This window comes from Antrostomus carolinensis, unplaced genomic scaffold (genome assembly GCF_000700745.2).
Source record: "Antrostomus carolinensis isolate BGI_N321 unplaced genomic scaffold, ASM70074v2 scaffold11714, whole genome shotgun sequence".
Classification (NCBI taxonomy): Eukaryota; Metazoa; Chordata; class Aves; order Caprimulgiformes; family Caprimulgidae; genus Antrostomus; species Antrostomus carolinensis.
The window spans coordinates 15,359-33,278 of record NW_010308715.1 but is presented as its reverse complement, the minus strand read 5'-3'; the positions used below and the strand labels follow the sequence as shown (position 1 = coordinate 33,278).

The 17,920-nt window shown below is 39.7% G+C and overlaps 1 protein-coding gene across 1 annotated transcript; it reads left to right on the top strand.

Moving 5' to 3' along the window:
- Positions 1-4,186: 4,186 nt before the first annotated feature.
- On the top strand, positions 4,187-17,718 carry LOC104523326 (INO80 complex ATPase subunit). The gene is made up of 9 exons (XM_010165863.1): positions 4,187-4,283; positions 8,098-8,170; positions 9,861-10,019; positions 11,055-11,157; positions 11,730-11,818; positions 12,664-12,819; positions 13,898-14,057; positions 14,861-15,079; positions 15,689-17,718. Exons 1-9 carry the CDS (start codon positions 4,195-4,197, stop codon positions 15,904-15,906), a joined length of 1,266 nt encoding a protein of 421 aa, XP_010164165.1. The 5' UTR covers positions 4,187-4,194; the 3' UTR covers positions 15,907-17,718.
- The last annotated feature ends 202 nt before the right edge of the window (positions 17,719-17,920 follow it).

The window sequence follows — 17,920 nt, the reverse complement described above, 5'->3', positions numbered from 1 at the left end:
CAGGCTGGATGAGGTGTTGAGCAACCTGGTCCTAGATGTACCTGGGCTCCCTCAGCACTGTTTGACACGGGATACTGTCTTCTCCACAATAAAGTGAAGAGAAAAGTGAGAAGCCTGAATCAGTAGCTGCTGAAGTCATGAGTCCTGCATGAGCAGGAGTGCGTTTTAAGGTCAGCAGTTAATAGTTCAGTAACAGATCACAAGCTGAATTTTGTTTTTGCTGCTGTGAGGATAAACAGAACTTGCATGGCTGCAATTCTGTATTTTGGCTTTTTGCCCGGCATTGCTTTGTACGCCTCTTTTTTTGGCAAACTTTGGACATGGTGCAGGTTTGCTGACACCCTGCATTACACCGTGAAGTTCATAAAGCTGAGTGTTTAGTGCTTCTGTCTTTCCTGTTAGCATTCCATTTTAAAGGCTTGGGAGCACATCATTTTGTTCTTCCACCTCCTAAATGCTCAACTTTACTTGTTGGGTTTTATTACCCAAATAAACCACCTACCAAGTCGTCTATTTTTCCTTCTCCCCACCTATGTAACAGAAGCTGGAGACAAACAAGCTAAAAATCAAGGAAGGACTCAGTTTGTAACTGAGATCCCCAAGGTCAGTTTGTAGCTAAAATCCCTGCAAGTTGGGTAGCAGTAGATTTTTTTTTTTTTTCCTGACCTGAGATATCAAAATAACATCCCCTCTGCCTACTTGAAAGTGAAAGAAAATAAGATGTCCTATTTCTTTTAACAGTATTTTGATTGTGTCAGCGTAACTGCGGCGATATCATACTAACCTAATCTATGCAGGGCAGAGAGCACAAAACACATTGTTTACAAAATTATAAAATCATGTTTGATTTAGCTTCAGCTGAAGAACTGCTGCTTAATTCAACCATTATAAAATGGCAGACATAAATACAAAGGGGAAAATTATTTTCTTTCAACAGAAGGGGATAAAGTATGATTTCAGTACTGTTATTTTATGCAGCTTTTGTCATGTTTGTTTTTCTCAGTGTGGGTGTGATTGCTTTCTCCTGGATGTGTAATTGTCTGTGATTTCAGTGGGAATCACATTGCATTCATGTGATGAGGGGTTTAATTATATTCTGCATGAAGTAAAACGTCTTAGTTATATTCTACCAAAAGTTTATTAGTTGTGTTAGAACATAAGTACTCAAATTGGACTATGAAATAATATGGAAGGAAAACATTTTACAGTTTTTTAGAAAGTGGCAGTGTTGAGGCCCAAAACAGCAGTGCCTTTAACAGCACTGCATTCTTGCCATGCTCAAATCATCATGTGTTCAGTTTTCTGTGTAGCTACTCTGTTGCCAGGGCCATTTTCATTATTTTTTTCCTGGTTTGATACTTCTGGTGGCTTGGTGGTGACCCCTTACAGTAAAGAAGGTTGGCAAAGCTTCCACGTGAGGCTTCCCCCACCCCATCACTCTTTGTGGGAACTAGAAAAATGAGCAGTCATTAAGTACCTTCCACAATTACAGTAGAGACCAGGTATATTACTACTTAAATAGTGTCTTTGCCATCAGAGTGCTCTTTTTTTTTCTTTTCTAACTAAAAGCACCCCATTTCTGCGAGTGATCAAAGCACTAGAAGTTGCAGTGTTTTGTTTTGTTTTTTTTTTTTTTTTTTTCCTAACTTGAAAGTGTGTACTGTTAAAATTTGGAAAAATACTGGATAGAAACAGTTCACAAAAAAGGATGCTTCGTGTGAGCACTGTGAAGTATCCTTCTTGATCAAAGGAAGGTGGATGGAGGCAGAGCAGAGCCTGTTAAGCAGTGTTGAATAGACAATTAGCTAAAGGCTAATGTACTAAGCTGGTTTGTGGGACAGGGATGGAACAACCCATGAATGTCAGTATTAGAGATGTGGAATAGCTTATTCTTTTGTAATTTCTTAGCCTTAGTGGAAATATCTAAGGTCTGGCATAAGGATAAATGCACCTGATGGAACGAAATAAGTTGTTTTCTATTTGTACTGAAGTTTGTTTAGAAGGCAGTAATGAAGAGATGGTTAGTAGTGAGATGAGGGAAGATTAAGTCAAGATGTTGAAAGGTTGAATCTTCATAAAGGCAGATAAAGACAGTAACAAAGAAATGGAAGGAAAAGACACTTGTGATAATAGAAAAAGGATTAATCAAATCTGGAGGAAAGGTCATATAGTGCCTAACTGACAACTGTATCCTTCTGGTTTTAGTTGGTAACAGAAACCTGTCGTAGGAATGGAATAAATCAATAGTGAATTAGGGCTTGAGCATCCATATGGTGAAGTAGCTGTTCTCTGCTTTAAACTTCTGTTGTTGTACTCCAGAAATCACACTAGCCATGAGCTCTGTTTTGTAGAGGTAGACCAAGTGTTACTTTGGCCATTTCTACATTGTTAATTTTATTTACTTATTTTTCTCTTTCATCTGCCATACACTGAGGCTTCTTTCCACCACAACAGTCCTTTTCTCAGGTTCCTTTTAGCATGGCAGCTATTTCACCTTTTCTGCAGTAGTGAAGCAGAACAAAAAAAAAGGAACAGGAGCCCTGAAGGATAGGTGAAAAGGAGATCTGAGCACGGTACTGTCAGAAGGTTTATTAGAGTGCAAGCATTGCCATGTCTTCTCACAGCACATCATTTCCGTATCTGCTGAACATTGCAGCTTCAAGCAAGAAGAATCCAATAGTTCTTGCTGCTAAAGTGACATCTGTTTCCTTTCTGTCTTCCATTTGCAGTCAACAGCGTCTCAAAAAGACACATGCACCACCAGGGTTACATCTAACGTATGTAACCAGTATGAGCTGCATCTCTTCAGCCGAAGATCACACTGTTAAAATATCAGAGGCTCTCTCCAAAGAAATTCTAAGGCTATCTGTATAGCCTGAAGTGCCTTCTATATAATTCAGATTTTATTGATAGTTGCACAGGTGTCAGAAAATGCTGAGTACCTTAGAGCATGAAAAATGTCTCTCGTTTGGAAAAAAGCTTTTGCCTAAAGCGTTCCTGGTTGATGTCATTTGATTTGTGTCCCCGGCAGTGGTTTCAGTTCTGCTGCTTGGCGTGACACCAGTGCCATGTTCAAAGTGTTCTCGTACGCAGTGAGATTCACAGGCTCTGTACTAGCGAGATAAAGGATGGACAGATGTTAGTGTACACAGAATCACAGAATGTTGGGGATTGGAAGGGACCTCGAAAGATCATCCAGTCCAATCCCCCTGCCAGAGCAGGAACCTAAATGAGATCACACAGAAAGGCGTCCAGGCGGGTCTTGAATGTCTCCAGAGAAGGAGACTCCACACCCTCCCTGGGCAGCCTGTCCCAGTGCTCTGTCACCCTCACTGTAAAGAAGTTTCTTCTCCAGTTTAAGCAGAACCTCCTGTGTTCCAGCTCACACCCACTGCCCCTTGTCCTACCATTGGGCATCACTGAGAAGAGCCTGGCTCCATCCTCCTGACATTCTCCCTTAACATATTTATAAACATTAATGAGGTCACCCCTCAGTCTCCTCTTCTCCAAGCTAAAGAGCCCCAGCTCCCTCAGCCTTTCCTCAGCAGGGAGATGCTCCACTCCATCATCTTAGTGGCTCTGTGCTGGACTCTCTCCAGCAGTTCCCTGTCCTTCCTGAACTGTGGGGCCCAGAACTGGACACAATATTCCAGATGTGGCCTCACCAGGGCAGAGTAGAGGGGGAGGAGAACCTCTCCTGTACAGTACTGGGTTTTTAAAACCACTACTCAAATGGTTTAAAATCGACAGGGAGCAGATACATTTGGTTTGTTGGAAAGGTTCTCTTACACAGTGAAAGCTCAGGATTTAGGAAAAATTCAGATTTTGTAAAAACAAACTTCCCATTTTAGTGATTTTATTTACCTATTTATTTATAGAAAAAGTCATGTACCAGAACACTGTCAGCAGTGCTGCAAACGTATCCTCAACTCTGAACTGACATCCTAATTTATCTCTTATATGAAATGCTAAATCTGATGTATGATTGAGTAGCTTTAATTTCTGAATTCTATTATTATAAAATATTGCTTGCATAAGATTGCTTATAGCCTATTTGTTGATGCTATTTAGGTTTTGGGTTTTTTTTTTTTGTAATTAGCAATTCTATTTTTATTGTTTTTTTCCAGAAGAATCAAGATTGAACGGTTTAAAGAGTAACTGTATTTTTCTGGTGTGTGTTCTTTGCAGGAATACATGGTTTATAGGAAACATACCTACATGAGATTGGATGGTTCTTCAAAGATTTCTGAACGAAGGGACATGGTAGCAGATTTTCAGAACAGGTAATGTATTTTACAAGGTGTTTCTGTGCTAAATTTTGGGTACATAGAGAGTCAGTATAAGATGTAATGGAAATAAATGAAATTTACACTTAAATTAACTGTTCTGTTATCAAATGGACCTCATTTATCTGAAACAGTTTCCAGGTAGTTTGCTGAGCAGGAGCCACTGGTGTTGATACTGAACCCAGTTGTATTTAGGAATTTGTTACCTGTGAAACAGTGTTTGAAGCAATTTTAGTGTATCCACCTTTTGTGCTTCTTGCCAATCCAAATATGCTTTTGCTTATAAAGAACCTCGGGAAAAGGCAAAAAAACCCTGGGTTGTTTGTTATATGCTCTGACAGTTGACACTGTGAAGATGAGATTGAAAATCTTGCATATGCTAGAGCTTTGAAAGCGACCTAGTTTTTTGCAAAACAAACCATTTAAGCATGTTTTATTAAAAACCCTTAAACTAATATGCAAGTGATAAAATGGGGATTTTATTAGGCAGGAAGATATGCTCACCCTTTTCATTTAGTAAACCAAAATGGATTCTTGCAATTTTTACCAGCACATCAGGAAAGAGGAGTACATAATCATCTTATTATAAGTTAATATATTTTAGTCTTAAGTTTGTCTCCACTGGGGTGCATTATTTATAATGATTAAATTTATGGCTATTAAGTTTCCTTTTAACCATGAGATCTGACTTGATAGGATGTCACTTTGGTATGGCAGTTCACAATGAGGTTACCCTTCCTGGATGTTGATGTGAGCTTGTAGCAAGGTCACTTTTCTGTTTCAGAGGAGTTAGCTTCATAGACGGTTGTTTATTGCAGGGTGAAAGCAGCATTCTAGACTAGAGAACAGTCCTTGCGTTAGCGGTCCCAAGGTATCACAGCTGAAGATAGGAGGGGAAGCCATATACAGTCTTTCAGGCCACTGGTTCACGAGGCTTAAAGACCTGAAGGACTGTGTTGCAATGATGAGTCTTCTAGTGAACTCCTCAGAGCACTAAAACTTGAAAAGAACGTGTGCCAAATCTGTGAAGTAAGCCAGAGGATCATGCAGTACCGTTCTCCCCGTTTCCAGGTGGCAGAAGCAGGTTCCTTGCAGGTTATGATATCCTCCTGGAATCCTGACTCATCTTCCTCTAAGGTCTTTTAACCAAAAGAAGTGAAGAAATTTTGTTTTTATTAATGAACAGAATTTGGGTTTATTAATGAATAGAACAACTCAAGAAAAATAATCATTTTGGCAGGAAATCCTTTTGAGATATAGGTCAGCCAGTCTAAACAAGAATTCCTATTAAAATGTTAGTTAAGTTCCTCTTATACGTGATTTACTTATGAGAAATATTTCCAGGAAAAAAAGCCTGACTGAGACTAAACTATCCTGCAGGATATCCTAGCAGGGCGCTGAAAATATATAGCTAGGGAGTGATAGTTCATTCCTGTAGTCTAGGGCTCTGTCCACTTTCTTTTCTTCCAATACCACATTTCCAGAAGCATTTCACAGCTGGATGTTCAGGTGACTGTCCATACGCACGTTCCACTATTGTTACAAGACTGAAAAGATTTCCTGGCCAAGGATTACCTATGCTGACTCTTGGCTTTGTACCTGCAAGATACAGTCTAGAGGTTGACAGCTCTGCTTCAGTTCCTCCCAGCTGCCCATAGTTCAGGACAGCCTTTTGTACTCTTAGATTTTGGACTGACAAAAACCTTTTTAATTTTAGAGTTCTTGGTGCTTTTTTTGTGTGCGTTAATTTTTAATAATTATTAGTAATGTACAACATAATTATTTCTGTTGTCTGTTGATAATTTTTTTGGGGGGAATTTTACCTTGGACCAGAATGAGTTCTTTGAGAGTCTGGTTTTTATGATACAACCTTGCCAGGTACTTGTGAATGTCTTGAAGTTTGAGTCCTGAGAAAATAGTTCTACTTGACCTTCAAGGATATGGATTCCAAAACCCTTAGTTTTTTGCATTTGTTGAGTTGTACTAGTGTATGTGTAATAAGTAGCATGTAATACACCCACACTTCCTCCTGGAAGGGCATGAAGTACCCTTTAAATTTGATGAGTGGACTTTGAAGGACAGACTGCCTACGCATAGTTAGTCAAGAAGGAAACGTCCCGTGCTGCTCATTCAGCCAGGGTTTCTGGTGCTTTACTAATTTTGCTTGCACTAGTGTACAGTGTGGTACCAAAAGAATGTGACAATGCAGAGTGTATTCTCTTAAGCAGAATGCTTTGCTCTGTCACTCTCAAAGTACAATATGTCAACCTCTTTGAAGCCCATACTGGTACTGTCAGCTTTGTTTGTGTCAACCTGTTCACAGATCCATATGATGTTAAACGCTTTTACATACTGCTGACCCACCAGTGGCACTAGTTGAGGTTCACAACCTTAGCAGAAATCCTGGTATTGCTGTTACCACTTGAATTTTCATCAATACTTGATCATCCTACAGACCTGTGTCCTTTTGTCTTCTGTGTGCGCAGTGTTAGGACTGCCATTGAATCTCAAGAACCATTGTTCATTTTGTGTGACTCCTCAGGTTGTAGGTAGGACTTAAAGCACTGTTACAGGTACTTGTCTAGTGTGCCTCACCTTCCTCAGTTATGTAAAGGATTATTAGGCTTAGAGGATTATTCCAAGTCAGGTATTGGGATGTCTCATCTCAATGAGCAGCCAGCATCCCTAAATCTGGTGCCAGCAAGTCTAACCCTTGGGGCTGGTATGACTGTATTAGAGTTTGTGGACCTCCCAAGGAGGTGTTCAGAGATGACTTTCCTGAAGTGTGTTGTGGAATGACAATCCATATTCTATTAGGGCCTTCTGCCTGGAGGGCCACATTCACCAAAGGCAACTGGTTTGTCCTTGACTTTCACACTGTCTGAGGAATCCCAAGGAATGTACATGTGATACAGTTAGTGCAAACTGCAAATTCTGCGAGGTGGGAAGGGACAGCATGTGTGCAGTAATAACACAGAGGTCACTTAGAGACTGTGTGTTTCAAAGAACTTAACTTAGATTGAGATGAGTGACTCTTGCTTTTGTGCAGTATCTGATCATTAGTACTGCCTGCACAGTCATCCTTGAAACATTTCACAGTCAGTCACAACTGTCTTGAGATGAATCAATTTATTCTCATTTTACATATAAAAAAAGTGGACAAAAGAGATTAGAAATTTTAATTTGTATCAGCAACACAATTAGGACTGGAGTTGGGAAGTCCTTAGACTGAAGGACTTGTGTTTATGCCATTGGACCCATGTCCTTTTCTAATGTACCTCTGTATTTGCCAGCTTGCTTTTAGATTAAGATTGTTCTTGTATTATTTTTTTTTAATCCCCCAGGAGTTGTTTGTTCTGTTCAAAGCACCCAATTTAGAACAAAACTTGCATCTACACAGTTTCAACATTTATTTTTCTTTATCAATTGAGCATTGTTAAGTCAAGGTTTTTTTAACATTGATCAGTTCTGTGAAACAATAAATTGTTCTTTGTCCATATGAAATCTTAATTTCCAATGTGGGCAAGATAAACAAGCCTTGGTTTGTTTTGATAGAGATTAATAAGCTGCTATTACAAACCGAATGTTTGCGTGTTCCGATGGTCCTGATTTCTAGATTAACTTCTCTCGCTCATTCATATGGTTTTTGTTTTTTTTCTTAACCATGAACAGCACAAAATGTTCTGAAGTGTTCAAGTGATAGAAATAGCCCTGATCACTTTAATATGGGTCAAAAAATTTACTTCTGTGGTTATTTCTTGTTCATAGTGCACAAAATAAGTTTTTTTTTTTTAATGTCTTTCCTCTACAGGAATGATATTTTTGTGTTCCTGTTAAGCACAAGAGCTGGAGGCTTGGGCATTAACCTTACAGCTGCAGATACGGTACGTGAAATTTGGTAAAGTAATACCAAATAAAAAATGAGCTTATTGATGTTTAGCTTTCAGTGTAAATATTGCTTTGCTTTTCCTACCTCATATGCTTCCAACCACTGTTTTTCCCAGGCTGCTTATCTCCTGCGTCCCAGCCTCAGGATTTGTGTAGGGATATTGGTCTTTTTGTGTGAAAGTTGGCACTCTTTTAGCCATGCTGATCAATATTTAGTACTTCCATTCACGTAATGAAATTGCATAACCTTGTTGACTTCACTCGTATTTACAATATAGTATTATCGTGATGATAAAGTTGTGGAATATTGGACACTTTGTACACAGGTTTTGGTGGCAGTTGGAAATATCTTCCTTCTCCCCACGTACTTTAGTACCAGAGTCTAGAAAGGAGTTGGATGACTGAACTGGTCTACAGATGCAAATGACACTTCAATACAGTGAATGCTTGTTCCATGTATGACTGTTCGCTCTTAAGGTTCAGCTGCAAAGGAATCAGTAGAATATGCATCACTTTCCTTTTTTTCTGTGCACAGAAGAATGAAGCAATGCCTCTAAAAATACAAAGTCACTTGTAGTTGAATATTAGCTACTCAGGAAGGATAAATTGCTTCCTCCCTCCTCACCCAAGGTGTAAAGGCATACTGATGTAGGTGAATCGCAAGGATTTGCTCTCTGGAGCAGCTGCCACTAATCACTAGGGAAGGAATACTGACCTACCTGAACCATTTTTTTTCTTCAGTAACAGCTTCTCTTGTGCTTCTAACCTAATACCTTGCATGCATGCAGATATGACCCCAAGACAGACTGTAATCCTTAGCCACACAAAACCAAAGATGTCCAGATCAAAAATATTAAATAATTTTAAAAAAACCCAAACAAACAAAATGCCACACCACAAAAACATCATGTATTGTTGTCACTTAAAAGAAATCTGAAGAAAGCAAATATCTGTAGGATTTTCAGGGTTGAAAAGTTGTCTTGATTGAAGTTGCTTCAACAGAAGAAATAAACAGATGGAAGCACAGGCATGCTCCTCAGGCTCCTTGCATGAGCATTTTTAGTTCTGTGTTTTTGTAACTTTCTGAATACTTTACTGTGTGGTCTAAAACATTTTTCGGTGTTTTTGTTTTGTGTGCTTACTGTGCATTAAGTACTGTTGGAGTGATAGGGCAATATGAATGTAGTGTGACATTTCATTTTTTTTTCATAGTAAGAGCACTAGAAGTGTTAGACTAGACTTTTATACAGATTTGAAAGAAGTGAAATTCTAATTTGACGGGCTTTTTCTTAAGGTGACACTAAAATGGGTTCATGATGTGATTAGCCTATAATTAATTACATGACAATGACTTAATGTGGTGACAAACGGAGGAATTTTGTGCCTCCGAAGGAGCTTTGTTGAAGAAGATACTAAAAACCTTCTGTGGAAGGTGAAACATTCACAGTGTCATTTAGTTTGAATTCATCTGAAATGCAACAGAAAAGACTCCATAGGACTGGGCAGAGCTGGGTTAATACAGCCTCAGAGGTGCCATAATTCTGTGGGCTGTATAGCAGAACTTTTGTTGTGTTGTTGGGTGGGGTTTTTTTAAAATCAGTATATTGGATTTTTGGTTTTTTAGTCACTAGGTGCTCTAAATGTATGGTTTTATTTAATCCTTTCTGTTCTGATGTTCTTTTGTAGGTAATTTTCTATGACAGTGATTGGAACCCAACAGTAGATCAGCAAGCCATGGACCGGGCACATAGGCTGGGTCAAACAAAACAAGTCACTGTGTACCGGTTGATATGTAAAGGCACCATTGAGGAGCGCATCTTACAAAGGGCTAAGGAAAAGAGTGAGGTAGGAATAGAGAAATCATCTGGAACGAGAAGTTACAGAAACAGTATCAGAAAACATGTATCAAAACTGGTAAAGAAACAGAAAAAGTATCTCCAGGGAGACAGAATAGGAGCCAAAAGGGAATTTCTTTGTTCAAATAAACAAATCCGTGTCCCTGATGCAGCAGCATTACAGCTGTGTTATATCAACTCGGAAGAAGCTAATTATTCATAGTATGACTTCATGAAAACTATTTCTTATGATGCAATGAAACGACTCAGGCTTCTTCAAGAGTAGGGCTTCAGTCTTCGCTGTGTCAGGGCTACTGATTCATGTTATACTGTTTTACCACAGCTGAATTTATTTATTTATTTATTTATTTAATTTGGAAGGTAATCAAGTAAAAAGTATTTGAGATATGAGGGTTGCCAGAAGAGCTCAGTGTCCTGCAGCATCAGGCAGTAGATGTATTAGAAACTGTAAACCTCATGACACTTTATTGGCAAGAAAAAACTAAACCAATTCACATTCTTTGGTAGCAGTAGGTGTGTACTATATACAACATTCAGATGATTTGTATACTGTGTGTTTCTTTTAGCTTGTGTCTTAATTAGATGCTGATCATGATGGTGCAGCAACTGAAGCATCTCCAGCTGAATGCATTCACACTTCTCTTGTTGAAACTTACCCATTTTCTCTAGGATACTGAACTAGAGTCACCTGATGTCAACCTAAAAATAAAGTGTAGTCTTTGCTGGTTACCCAAAGCATCGAAATTAGCTTATGCTAAAACTTGTTCTCTTTTGGTAAATTACAACTCTTTTGTGGGGAGGGAGGGCTCAGCTCCGTGCTTCTCATATTTTATACTCTTAGTAAACCTTCCCTGAAATTTTGCTACTAACTTTAATGTGATAGAGAAGTCGAATCAATTCTGACTTACAGAGATACGCTGGCATCCTGTTTTGGCTGGCTTTCAGTGAAGAGCAGTGAGAATGGTTTGTGGCTGCTTTGAGTAATTTAACCTTTTTTTCTCTCTTGTTTTTTTTTTCCTTCCAGATCCAACGAATGGTGATTTCAGGTGGCAATTTCAAACCTGACACCTTGAAGCCAAAAGAGGTGGTCAGCCTTCTGCTGGATGATGAGGAACTGGAAAAGAAATGTATGTGAAATTCATGTTACAGTGTTTTCCCCATCTTCCACTTCATTAGCTTATGAAATCTGTGTTTTTATCTCTACAAACACATGTATTGCTGATAACAACTTCTGTTTCCTGGCTCTTTTTGTATTGCCAGCTCTTGTTAGTACAAGCTGGTTTCATATCAGTGCTGAGCTGAAAGATGAAGTTGTGCAAGAGAGACGTGATGATGTGATAAAGTTTTTACTGGCACTCATTCAGGATCATTACATTGTTTCTGAATGACAACTCTTTGACAAGAATTATGTAGGTCATGACAAGAAGAATATTAGTAAAAATGCTGTCTTTCATCATACTTTTGAAGCTGTATCAGGGGTATCTGATTTTATGTTGCTTGAAAGAAGAATTTCACTATAAGACTTTCTAGTAATTTGGATACAAATAGTTTTAATACTGTAGTGTTTTCAGTGTGTTTCAGTTTTAATACAGCTGACTTTTCTTCACAGTTCTGTTAGAACTAGAATTTCTTGTAAGATTCACAAAAGGGTATGAAATACCTGTCTGGTGGTGACAGCTTTGTATTTCTTTTCTGATAGTGCGTCAGCGTCAAGAAGAGAAGCGACAGCAAGAAGAAACAAATCGTGTGAAGGAACGTAAACGTAAAAGAGAAAAGTATGCTGAAAAGGTACTTTGATGCAAAGAGGTTGCCTGTGTCAGTGATAGAGGCAGAAGAGCTTCAAGCTCACTATTATGTGGTGTGGGAACATTTTATGCAAAGGCAGTCTAATGAGTAAAGCCTTCTTCCCTTCACCATTGAACATCAATCTGTGGCGCTTCCTTACACAGAAGAGGAATATTACCAAATACAACCAGGACAGTCGTGCATAGTTTTCTGTATTTTAATATCATTAGCAACTTGAAAAATAAGGAAATACTGCATACCCAAACAACACTGTAGATCACCAGTAGTCTACAGGCAACAATTTGAGGACTTATGCTTGAAAAAACCAAAATGATCAACTGATCATTCTGTGGGTGACTTAATCAAGATTCTGTTCTTCAAGGACAAAAAGGGAATGTGAATGAAGCACCAAACACAGATAAAACCCATACAGCTATGTGGCTTCTGTGGAACAAGGGAAGATGAGTTTGTTTAAAAAAGATCATTGAAACTAGTTTATGAAAATTCTGAGGTTTTGAGACAGAGAAGCTTTGTATTAAGTAATTGGAATTTTGTGTAATGGTAAAGAATTTCAAGCTCACTCCAAAAGATAATTGAAATGAAAGCAATTCTGTAAGAGTAATTCACCATCATTCCAACCATTTTCGGAAACAAAACAAACCCTAATTAAATCTAAAGAAGGAGCCTTTAAGGGATCTGTTACTGGGTCCTTCAGAAACTTGTTTTGGGAAATTCTGGCATTCTTTGAGTTATAATACTGCATTAGATGTTGAGATTTTTAGGTTGCTTATTCCCTTTCTTCTGTTTTGTCATCTTTTTAATTCCTGGTATTGTTTTATTTATTTCAGAAGAAGAAGGAAGATGAATTGGATGGGAAGAGAAAGAAAGAGAGCATGAACCTTGTGATCCCATTTGTTCCCTCAGCTGATAACTCCAACCTGTCTGCTGATGGGGATGACTCCTTCATTAGTGTGGACTCTGCCATGCCTAGCCCTTTCAGTGAGGTAGGACTCACTGCTGCTTTAAACTATATCCTGTTTCAATCCTGGAGGATTCTTGTTTTCTGTTATCTTAGCTAGTGTAGAACTTTGAGTATGTAAGGGAAGGTGAGATGTCTTTAAGGTAAACCATGGAAATGAAAATAATTTATTGAAAACATAACAGCTGCTAATAAGCTGCCTTACAGCTCCTCTCGTTATTTGACATTCCGTTTTTCCCTTCTTCATTTGCTCTCTTCCTCCCTTTTCTTACAAGCGAGTTCATGCCCTGACTCTCCTCCCTTTCAGCCCCTGAAAATTTTCCATTCCTGCCTGCAGTCCCACTTGCTTTCTTCTCCCTTTTTCCTGTCTTTGCCATGCTCACATTTATAACTGTGTGCCTTCTTCCATACCAACACCTTCCATAGCAAGAACAGTCTCTTTCTGCTCCTGAACCAAACAGTATCCCTCAAACAGCTCCTTGACGTTCAGTTTCTTTGTAAGTACTCCTCGCCAGTCTCATCTGCATCTCCTTCTCTGCTTCCTTTCTTGCTTCTCATTCTGAATTTAATGTGGGTTTTTTCCCCTCTGGAATTTGAATTGTAAATTATCAGTGACACACATCTTATTTTCCTTCATCTTTTTATAAAGAATTACAAACTGGTTTTGGCAGCAAATATGTTTTGTTCTATGCCATGTTGATTAAGATTCCAATGTTGTAGATTTTTCTTAGTGATAGTAGTAGGTTAGGAATCCTTTGTTTTTTCTCTTGCAGTTGAAGATCCATAGTTGAACAACAGTTTTCTTAAATCTCTGCTGAGACCATTAGTCTCCTGCTTCTTACCTGAACTATTCCACCTATTTTTGTGAATTGAAATTAATTAGCTCCTGGAGGTCTTTGCTGCTCAGTGTGTAAATAGCGGGTGTGGTGTGAAGAGGCAGATTGTATATCATGCTGTTGGTCTCACAGAGAGAAAATGAGAGAGACCAGAACAAGGACCAATTAATTACTTGTGATGGTGTGTCTTTTGAAGATCTCACTATATTTGTACCCTTCCCTTCCCTAACATGAGAAGCTAATGGCTTTGTTCTCTGTTGTGTGTAGATATCCATTAGCAGTGAATTACATATGGGCTCTATCCCTCCCGATGAGAGCAGCAGCGATATGCTTGTGATTGTGGATGATCCAGCTTCTTCAGCACCTCAGTCAAGGGCAACAAACTCTCCTGCTTCCATTACTGGCTCAGTTTCAGATACCATGAATGGTCAGTACTTTTGCCTTGACTTACTACTAACTTCTATTAAACATTGACTTTGTATGGCCAGGTGATACATTTTCTGCATTTTAACCAGAGTATATGCATGGTTGGCAAAATTTGGGGAAAAAAATACCTCTTCATTGAGAAATTACTTCTGTTTTGGTAGGAAATCTGTTTATAGTCTGCCATTCACCACACTTTCCTCTTTTCTGTGTTAGTTACTCTTAGAAGTTTTGTCCTTTGTTCCTATATTGTAGAGGGCTTGCCTTCCATTATGTGTATATTATCAAATTATAGACAACCACAGAACTATTAATCTCTTCAGCTTTTCCTTGAATTTGCTGCTGGGCTAACAATCAGTTGTCTATTTCCAGTGGGTGATTAGAGCAGCTGTAATTTAAAATAATATTTTAAATATGCTGAAATAAGTAGAGCCATAGTTCTTGTCAGGTTTCTTTAGAGATAGCAAATGAATGAAACTTAATATCTACTTTCAAGTAAGAAAATGCTTCATCCTCAAGTAGAACCTAGAATCCCCCACGTATTTGTGGATTGGTTTCATAATAATAATAATGACAAGCAGTTGGAGAGTTAGTAAGATGTGGTTAATGGAGAGTGAAGTTTTGTATACATTTCTTTTTGTGGGATCACTGTTTGTTAACAGTGTCCATGTTAATGTAAATGAAAAGTATCAGTTAATAGGAACAGTATGAATGTAAATGGTAGGTAGCCATCACGTTGTATTCATTTGTGAGTCACCTGAAATACTAGAGCAGTTCTTGTTTTAACATTCTTTTTTTGGTGTTCAGGTGTTTCAATGCAAGATACACCTCTGAGTGCGAGAGGCCAGTCGGGTCGAAGCCGGGGTCGTCCTAAAGGTTCGAGCGGTGGATCCAAAGGCAGCACTGGGAAAGGCAGGAGCCGGAAATCGATCGCGGGAAGTGCAGCTGCAATGGCAGGTGCCAAAGCAGGGGCAGCAGCAGCCTCTGCAGCGGCGTACGCAGCCTACGGGTACAATGTCTCTAAAGGTATGTGGGGAAGGGGAGGCAGCACGCTACCCAGAGCAGAACCAACCACATGAGTTCGGGTGATTGTTGTTTACAGCTTGTAAAAAAAAAAAAAATAGATAAAAAGTGTTGTGTTGTCGGTACTGCTTGTCCATTATATTCTGGGATCCAGGTAATACACGATGTGACATGGTAATGGTGTAAGAGGGTAGCCAGTTTCACTGCAGGTGATCTTGAGAGGCTAGTCCTGCAGAATTTTTGTCTGCCCTTTCAATTAATCTCATACCAAATATTTTTCCTCTTGTTTTTTATTTTGGTGTTCAGACAAATCAGATAGTGGTGTTTATCTCATGGGTATGGCTGTGGCTTTCCTGCATTGTTGTCACGCTGAACTTATAGCATCAGGTTTGAAAATCTGCTAAACTGATGGTGATGGAGCTTCAGCTTTACACCAGCTGAAAGCAGCCTAGGGTATAACTGCAAGATGTTGTGTACCTTAAGGATATCTCTCTTCATAAATCATGAATACAGGGTGGTCTTAGGCCTGATTGTTAGTATGTTGTTTGTTGTTGAAGAACCACAAGTGGAATAACACACTCACATGGAATTTGATTCTCTTTCCATTGCTAGGCATGTCTGCAAGTAGCCCTCTACAAACAGCAATTATTCGGCCTTCTGGACTTGCAGATTTTGGACCTTCAAGCGCCTCTTCTCCCTTGAGCTCCCCTTTGAGCAAAGGAAACAGTGTTTGTGGGACCCCCAAAAGCTTAAGCCTGACCAGCAGTCTCATATCAGAAACTCCAATTCGGAAGCAAAGCAAAGGTGCCCACACCTCAGGTGGTCGGTAGTAATTTTGAACCCCCAAAGCTTGTCTGAACTGTGTTGGCTTTCAGAGTAGACCACCCTGCCAGCTGAAGGCATGCAAACAAATGCCTCGTTGCTGTCCAGCATGTGTGTGAAAAGAAAATCAAAGCACAATGGGAGTGGGTGGTTTATGTGAGCACTTTGATTATGTGTATTCCAAAAAACTGTCTTTGCAGACACTGCAAGAAGGAGGGAAGGGAGTCTGGGGTAACTGGGAGAGGGTCAGCTTGTGTTCCATTGATGCATCTGACAAAGATTCCCAAGAAAGCATCCAGCTACTCCATGCAATATCCTGCAGCTTAAAGTCACACCGATACACTTTCTCTCTTGTAGCTTGAGGTGGAACCCAACGTTATTTTTATCCTTTGGAATCAGTGTCTGAACCCCAGGGGTATCTTGTAGAGTCAGAAGGCATTTCTGTGCTGGCAGCTGGTCAGTGTACACGTGGAGATAATTGGGGGCTAAGCTGAAGATGTTGTGTGATCAAAAAAAAAAGTAATCTTGGATTCTTGTAGTGTGGGCCTCTGGGTTCTCTAAAAGTTTGAAATTCAAAGGAAGGTGTCTCAGGTGGTTTCCAGGGAATGGAGGCTTTTCAGCACCATCTGTCAGGGAGAGGTTCAGAGCCACAGAGTACAGAGAGCGCTGGCAGGCCTAGTGAGAGCAGCAGCACTGCCTGTTTCACGCAGTGGAAGAAACCAGAAACCAGTGGTTTGGTTTGCATTTTAGAGTTCTCATCAGCATGAACACTGGGGGTGTTCTGGATGATTTCTCTCACTTTTGAGGTGTGCAGAACTCTTAAAATCTGAGAAACAAAGTAAGGCTCTATTGCTACAAATCATAAAAGGAGGGAAAGCTGATGTGCAAAGGAAGAGTTTGCTGCTGTTCCTCTCACTGTGCCACAGCAGAGCATGGTTCTGCAGCTTGCAGTGCTGCAAGGGGAGCAACAAAAACCAGTCTGGAGAGAGAGAACCGTGCCATTCCCCCTTCCAGCAAATCCTGGGAAAAAAATTGTCTCGTATCCCAGCCATCCATTGACTGTTCTTCCATTGTGTTTCCCCTTCATCTTTGTGATCATCACACATAGTAGCTTGGTTGAGTTCACTGCCGTGTGCAGGTACCAGTAGCCATGTCCCATCAGGCTGAGAGAGGCAGCAGCACTGCCGGTGCCCCTCTGTGTTCTCATTCTCTGGTTGCTCCTTCCCCGTTCTCAATGCACAAACCCCCCCGTAGCCCCTCGCTTTGCTGTAAGCATTGTCTGCATTGCACTGAGATTTAGGTGTGGGGCAGTTCTTCTGTCTGACACATTGAATTACAAGGCTGTTCTGCCGGGGCACTTTCATCCCTTGAGAGAAAAGCAAGTTTTCCTGCAGGTCTGGGCTGTGACAGCAGAAGATGACTTTTTTTATTATTATAAATTTTTTTCCAACCCCAAATCCTTTGCCTGGCGTCCTACAGTGTGGAGCGCGTGCTTCCTGTTGGCTCTGCCTCTAATTTGCACACCTGAAAATAGCAGAACTGAGCTTAGTTAGATTGATTTTTAAACAGATTTGCAGGGGATAATTGAGGGGGAGGTGGTGTTTAATTAACTCATGAAGACTTCCCCCTTCCCCTTCTATTCACATGTATATATGATATTTAGAGGGAATCAGACAAATGCCAAGCCTTTTTTTCTCTTTGAATGTGCTGTCTATTTTTATAACTGAACTTGTACATATGTATAAAGAGAGACACATCTTTCTTTTACTAACTGGAGAAGAAAATCTTAAATAAAATGGAGTGAGATAATTTTATGTAAATTGGCGTCTTTGTGGTTTTTATGCCGATAGCTGTATGAATGAGAGGATTAGGGAGGAAAATACGGAGGGTGTGCATCTGGAAATGCATCTAGAGACACATGCTGCTCAATACAATGCTCTAGAGCATCTACACTTCTGAGTATCACCTTTCTAACCTTTTTCACTTACAAATGTACACTTATCACTTGTCTGTATTCACTGA

What these genes read in the sequence shown, in the direction of transcription:
- LOC104523326 (XM_010165863.1), top strand. Translation starts at nt 4,195, where the DNA reads ATGGTTTATAGGAAACATACCTACATGAGATTGGATGGTTCTTCAAAG. An exon ending in ACCTTACAGCTGCAGATACG is followed by an intron (nt 8,171 to 9,860) that starts GTACGTGAAATT and finishes GTTCTTTTGTAG; the next exon opens with GTAATTTTCTATGACAGTGA. An exon ending in CGGGTACAATGTCTCTAAAG is followed by an intron (nt 15,080 to 15,688) that starts GTATGTGGGGAA and finishes TTCCATTGCTAG; the next exon opens with GCATGTCTGCAAGTAGCCCT.